The sequence below is a fragment of the Mus pahari genome, chromosome 17 (genome assembly GCF_900095145.1).
Source record: "Mus pahari chromosome 17, PAHARI_EIJ_v1.1, whole genome shotgun sequence".
NCBI lineage: Eukaryota > Metazoa > Chordata > Mammalia > Rodentia > Muridae > Mus > Mus pahari.
Window position 1 is genome coordinate 63609177 of NC_034606.1, and position 6594 is coordinate 63615770.

The 6594-nt window shown below is 50.7% G+C and overlaps 1 protein-coding gene across 1 annotated transcript in view; it reads left to right on the top strand.

Moving 5' to 3' along the window:
• Positions 1–760: 760 nt before the first annotated feature.
• The window catches only part of LOC110334563 (tubulin alpha-1C chain-like), a gene marked incomplete at its 3' end in the record, with an annotated part of 7277 nt that continues 1443 nt past the window's right edge, over positions 761–6594 (top strand). The window contains exons 1-3 of the mRNA XM_021216288.2: positions 761–852; positions 4526–4748; positions 4882–5030. Coding sequence (XP_021071947.1) covers positions 850–852; positions 4526–4748; positions 4882–5030 — 375 coding nt within the window. The remainder of the gene's footprint in view (positions 853–4525; positions 4749–4881; positions 5031–6594) is intronic.

The window sequence follows — 6594 nt, forward strand, 5'->3', positions numbered from 1 at the left end:
AATGTTCGCTTAAAAAGGAGCTGAGGGAGACTCTGCCTTCAAAAATAAAAGGGCGCTCGGGATGCTCTGGCAAATATCCTTGGGGAGGAGGGGGGAAGAAGGGAGGAAGGAGGAAAGGGCTAGCCTTCTAGAAGGCGGGAGTAAAGTGCTTAGGACTCATTGGCCGCAGCTGAGACCTAGGTTAGGAAAGATTGCCTTCAAGGGCTGCAACTCCGGTGATTCTGTAACCGGCTTTGGCGTGGGCTAACTTCAGCTCCACCCCTCCCACTGTGCCGTCAAGTTGACTGGGCGTTTCCATCCTGGCCCCCTGAAGCGATCGCAGTCACCACCCTGCCGGCAGCCGCAGGTCACCGGGTCACCTCTCTGGCTCACTTTTCCGGGCTCCAAGGCCTGGGTGGGGCGACCGAGCCACAAGTGCGGCGGCGATCAGCTGTTGAGTCCCCGGGGGCCGAGCCAGGCCGCCCCGCTCTCTACCTGGGACTTTCTTCCGGCCAGAGCTCCACAAAGATCTCGCTGTCCTCCAACTTCCAATCGCCTTCCTCACCTCCTTCCCCGCCCTACCTGGCCCTGGCTTGGACCCTGGGTGTCTCCTCCCCTTCCCACTTCCAGCTCCTTCTACGGAGTTTGATTTGAACTTTCGAACCCGCCAATCATCGGCCTCGCTGCGGCCCGGGGCGGGGTCCTGTGTCCGCCCTCCCGACGCGTGGCCCGGCCAGGGTATATAAGCCCTGTCTTGGAGGCGGACCTCATACAGCTTCTCCCCCGGACTCCTTGGTAGTCTGCTAGTGGGAGATCTTCGTCACCCATTTTCACTTCCTCAGTTTTCGCCGACCACTTCAAGGACTAAATATGGTGAGTGTGGCTTTGGGGTAGCGGCGAGGTCGTCTGAAGGGACCGCGGGAGCTGAGGGCTGCCCGGGAGACGGTGCCTGCAATAGCCCCACGACGGCCGCCTCCAGTTAGACTGGCTTCTAGCGATTAGGGTGTGAGAGCCTAGTCCACTAAACTAGTGTCGCTTTGGGCTGGAGGACTCGACCCGGGTATCTCTGTCTCGATCCTCCTGGGAGAGCATCCCGTCTCGGCCGCCCGTCGCTCCCGGAAAGGCAGGGAACTTTCACAATGATCACGAGAGTTTGGAGAAACTAAAAGGTCTCCATTTTCCTCAAATGATGATGTCTGTCTCCAAGCTGGGATAGCCCAGAGGGCCTCGTGCGCTCCGGACAGGACTGAGCAAATACTTCCGGGCACCGTCTCCACGCCCTGTGACTCGCTGCTGAGTCACCTGTGGCCAGTCCCGGGCTCTTCCAGCTGCAGCTGTGCACCTGGGAAGGCGAGCTCCTCCGTAGGAGGGAATAATTGACGTCAGATCCCCTAAGCCAGTCTAGTTTTTAGTGTTAGTTCAACGGCATTTTTAGCCCAGTTAGGAAAAATGTCCGTGATTTTTTTTTTTCTATTTAAAGCTAAAGTAAACTACCAACAGTGTTCTCTTCTCCTCCTCCTCCTCTCCTCCTCTCCTCCTCCTCTCCTCTTCTTCTCCTTCTCTTTCTCCTTTCCTATAAAGGGTTTCTCTGTGTAGCCCTGGCTGTCATAGAACTCACTCTGTAGACCAGGCTGGTCTGGAACTCAGAGCTCCGCCTGCCTCTGCCACCCAAGCTGGGGTTAAAAGCAAGCCACCTGGGTTGCACTTTGGTTTTTGAGTGTCTTACGAAGGTCATGCCAGCCTTGAAATCTTTATGTGGCCAAACACGACCTTCAATGGAAACCAAGATCCTTCTGTCTCCACTACCCAAGGGCTAGGATCATTCACCTAGTTAACAATGTATTAGTTCAGTTTTCAAGAAACATGGGTGAGGCCGGCAATCCCTGGGCTCTGGAGGCAGAGGCAGCAGTATCTTCTGGGTTCAGGTCAGCCAGGGCTACACAGTGAAACCCTGTCTCAAAAGCAAAGTTCCCAGGAACTCAGCCCGGCTTGGAGGAGGGTGCTAGCTCTCTAGACTTAGAGGCTGAGACCGGGAGAGGGGTTGCTCGTGAGTTTGGGGCTTCTCAGCCTCTGGTGGGTCCCAGGCTAGAGAGTGACTAATTTTGGTTAAAGGAACCTCCCTGCTAAATACGTTTAAGTACTTGAGAGACCATTTACCTAGCCTGGAAGCCCCTGTGTTTTATCTTCCTCAGAAGAGAGGGGAACAAAATCGTGCACCTGGTCAGCTGCCAATAGAAATGTAAAAGAAGGGCTGGAGAGATGGCTCAGCGTGGAAGAGCACTGACTGCTCTTCCAAAGGTCCTGAGTTCAAATCCCAACCACCACATGGTGGCTCACAACTATCCTTAATAAGATCTGACGCCCTCTTCTGGTGTGTCTGAAGATAGCTACAGTGTACTTAGAGATAATAAATCTTAAAAAAAGAAAAAAAAGAAAAAAATTTAAAAGAAAACCCCATCCCAGTATTGTTTAAGGTCTACGGAAGCTTCGGGGAGGTGAAGTGTCCAGTCCTCATGTTGTGCAAGCTGCCTCTGCCGATCTATAGTCGTGGATGACCCTTGAACTGCTGATCGCCTCCTTCCCACACTAGGACTGGAATTACTGGCCTGATCCACCATTTTGTGTGGTGCTGGGATAGAGCACAGCACTTCACGTACAGTTAGGCAAGACCTCTCCCAGCTGAGTTAAATCTCCAGCCCCCCAAAGCTGTTGGCCTCCTTGTTTTAGTCACTTGTGTGCGTGTACTTTTGGATAGTTGGTATGCTTGGGGGTGGGGGGGCGGGAGAGGGCAGCTTTCCTCGGAGTTCCGAGACCAGGCTCAGTAGTGAGCTCTCTGGAAAGGTGAGCCTACAGCCCTCCCATACCCCAGGACATTTTCAAAATTGCATTCTGAAAGAGGGATGCCTTAACAGGACTCTGGTTACAAAAGTGTAACAACTGGCTCAAGTGCTTTGGATCAAGCAAAGCCACAAAGATACAGTTCAGACAAGCCCCAGGCTCACCTATTAGGCAAGCATGGCTTAAGTGTCTGGCGTTGCTACACCAGCAAGCCTCTTCTTATCCAGTGGAGGCTAGACTAAGTGATTCATGTGTTCCTCTTGGCTTTGACTTCTTAGCTTCCAGGAGACAGGCTTGTTTTTTAAAGATTTTACATTTATCATGTGGATGTATGTGTGCCATGGCATGCCTGTGGAGATTTCTTTACACTCAGGTCTTTTGGATTGAACTCATTATCTGGCTTGGCAGAAATTGACCTTAACTTGCTATCTTGCAAGCACAAAGAAGCTGTTTAGAACCAAAAGGCTACCGTTGAAGTGCCACATTAGAATCAATGGGCCTCAGACTCCGTGCCTCCTTAGGCCTGCCTGTGGTTCTTTCTAGCTTCTGGGGACTGGAGGTTCTAAAGTCCAGGTGAAGGTCACTTGAACTAGAGCTGCACCTCCCCCACAGTTCTCGGTGCAGGAGCCGCTGATCTCACTGATGTGGTCAGAGCCCTTGATTGTCTCATGGGAAACATGGGTGGAAGGTTGAGAGCGTTGACTTGTTTTATTACCCAGGCCTGAGAAGCTGCTCCTTAGAGAACCTGGATGTTGAATTGATTTTCCTGCTCATGACTTTAAAACTTGAAAGTCTTTACTAAAGGAAAAGAGTAGCAACCGTGGGAGGCTTCTAATGTTAAATGTGAAGGTTTTCTGCCAAATTCAAGGTCCTCATCTCATACTGAATTATGATGAACACTGGGTCCCTCTGAATCCTGTGGGTTCAGCATCTGCGCTTATTGTCTCATTGGACCAATTGGAAATGGGTTTGGTAACTTCAGAGTGACTATTGAATAAGAAAAGGAAAACAAGGATGTCCCCGGACCCCCATGGTTAGATTCTTGTAGTTTTCCACGGTGCCAGAAATGTACACTCTACTAGGGAGCCACTAATTGCTCCTTTCTTCTCTCCACTCTCCAGCCCCATTTCTTAAGCTATTGTGGTAAAGTTTTAGGAGTCTTCTGGTCTTTAAAACATCCCACCAGACGGGTTAATAGTGAGACTGGGAAGGAAAACTGTTCTTGCACTGTCTCTGGCCACTCTTAGCATACAACTATTTGCTTATCTAGCCTTTTTTTGTGAGTCATGGGGGCTAGTTTGAGCTGGTTTCAAAGGGAAGAGGAAGTTTTGTGAGCTCAGGAACCACAGTGAGCTCAGAGGGGACTGTCAGCTTGACTCGGTGCTGGCATGGGAAGGTCCTGCCTCAAGTGCCAGGACTCAGAACTGGGGAATTCTGGCATAATCCTGAATGTCCTTCTAAAGCAATAGAAAAGTGATCCTGAACTACCGTGGATACAATCTGTTGGAGGGCCTGGCCTTGCCTACTGGGTCGTTAGTATTGATGCCTTTCAGAGGACTGTTTCCCTTGTGTTAGCTCTTCAGTAAAAAGTCTTGGTTTTGAAGTATAGTCCTAGGCAGGAGTGGCCTCTGAAAAGTGATCCTGTCTTTGAGCCATGCCCCAAGGCCTCGTGTGTCACATTCTCACGCTTTCTTCCCCCTTTCCACAGCGTGAGTGCATCTCCATCCACGTTGGCCAGGCTGGTGTCCAGATCGGCAATGCCTGCTGGGAGCTCTACTGCCTGGAACATGGCATCCAGCCTGATGGCCAGATGCCAAGTGACAAGACCATTGGGGGAGGAGATGACTCCTTCAACACCTTCTTCAGTGAGACAGGAGCTGGCAAGCACGTGCCCCGGGCAGTGTTCGTAGACCTGGAACCCACAGTCATCGGTAAGCNGGCNGGGGGCTTCCCCGAGGCATTCCTTCTTGGTCACATACTCAGAATCTCTCTCCAGACCCAGAAGGGTGAGTGAGCTTGTGTGTGTCCTTGGTGGCCGATGGCTGATGTCTTCTCCTTTTCCAGATGAAGTTCGCACTGGCACCTACCGCCAGCTCTTCCACCCTGAGCAGCTCATCACAGGCAAGGAGGACGCTGCCAATAACTATGCCCGTGGCCACTACACCATTGGCAAGGAGATCATTGACCTTGTCTTGGACAGGATTCGCAAGCTGGTAAGAGCAGTGGGTTGTGTAGTGTGTTCTAACCAAGATTTGGGGTCTTATACGTATTCAGTGAGACCAGCAAACCTCACAGCCCCTTACTGTTGAGGACTGTGTTAGGTCTCTTTGTTTTTCAAGCTCAGGCATTCACATCCCTTTTATGTCCTCTCTCTCACTGAGGAGGTGGCTGAGGCTTCTGTGTGACTAATACGTAAAGATCATTTGGAAATCTGGGTTGGAGTTTCATGTTAATAAAGTTCGTTCGTAGAGCAGCCGACCTGGTGCACACGGAGCCCCAGGGTTCAGTCCTCAGAACAGAAGAATCAAAAAGTTTCAAAGCCCAAGAAGCTGGTTTCACACCATTTGTGGGGGCTGGTGGGGTGGCTTAGAACTTAAGAGCGCTGTCTGCTTGTCTAGAGGACCTAAGTTTGATTCCCAGCTCCCACGTGGTGGCTCACAAAATACCTGTAACTTCGGTCGGTCCCAGGGAATCTGTTGCTCTCTTCTGGCCTCTGTGGGCCCCAGACATACGGTACATAGATATACATGCAGGCAAAACACCATATATATAAAGTAAAATCAAACCAAAACGAAAACCAGCCTACAGAAGAGTCCTTAAGCTAGCCAGATGGCAGTGGCACAAGCCTTTAATCCCAGTGCTCGGAAGGTAGAGGCATGAGGATCTCTGTGAGTTCGAGGACAGACGGTCCATGGAGTGAGTTCCCTGGACATCCAGGGCTACACAGGGAGATCCTGTCTCAAAACAAAACAAAAGGAAACAGAACAAATAAACAAAAGAGTAGGCCTCCGGCAAAGCTTGAGGTGGAGGCGGGAGATTCCATATTGCAAGAGCAGGTATGTTGATGGGACTCTCAAGTTCTAAGATTAGAAATCCCAGGAAAAGTTTCCTAGCACTCAAGGAGGTGAACTGGCTCTGGCTGGCCAGTGCTAAGCAAGTGCAGTCCTATAGGGCCTTACCTATCCTGTAAGTGTGCGTTTTAATGAATGGCCTGGCAATCAGATGATCACGCTGAACACTGTGAGGCTTGTAAGTGATTAACCAGAAAAGAACCAGGCAGGCTGGCAGGCTGGGGTGTGGAGGAAGCAGCCAGGCAGGCTGGGGTGGAATGGCTTGTTGGGAAAGTCAACCACATCATGCTCAGTCCAACCACCGATGGTCTGTTCTAAAAAGCAACAGCTTTACCTCATGGCTTCATAGTCTTCTCTGCTTCCCATGGAAGTTGGGTTAATCCTTCCATTAATGAAGGAGGATTGTAGCAAATGAAGTTTCAGCTACAACACAGACTTGGATATTAGGGACCCGCCTTCCAGGGCGTAGGAGCCAAATAAAAGCCTCAGTGTCACTCTATTACACAGGTGACATAATGAATGTGACTTGACAGGGCTCTGCCTGATAATCCTCGTATGTAATTAAGATATGCATCAATAAGTGAACTAAAGAGACAGTTATTAAGAAATGTCTGGCCGGGCGTGGTGGCGCACGCCTTTAATCCCAGCACTTGGGAGGCAGAGGCAGGCGGATTTCTGAGTTCGAGGCCAGCCTGGTCTACAAAGT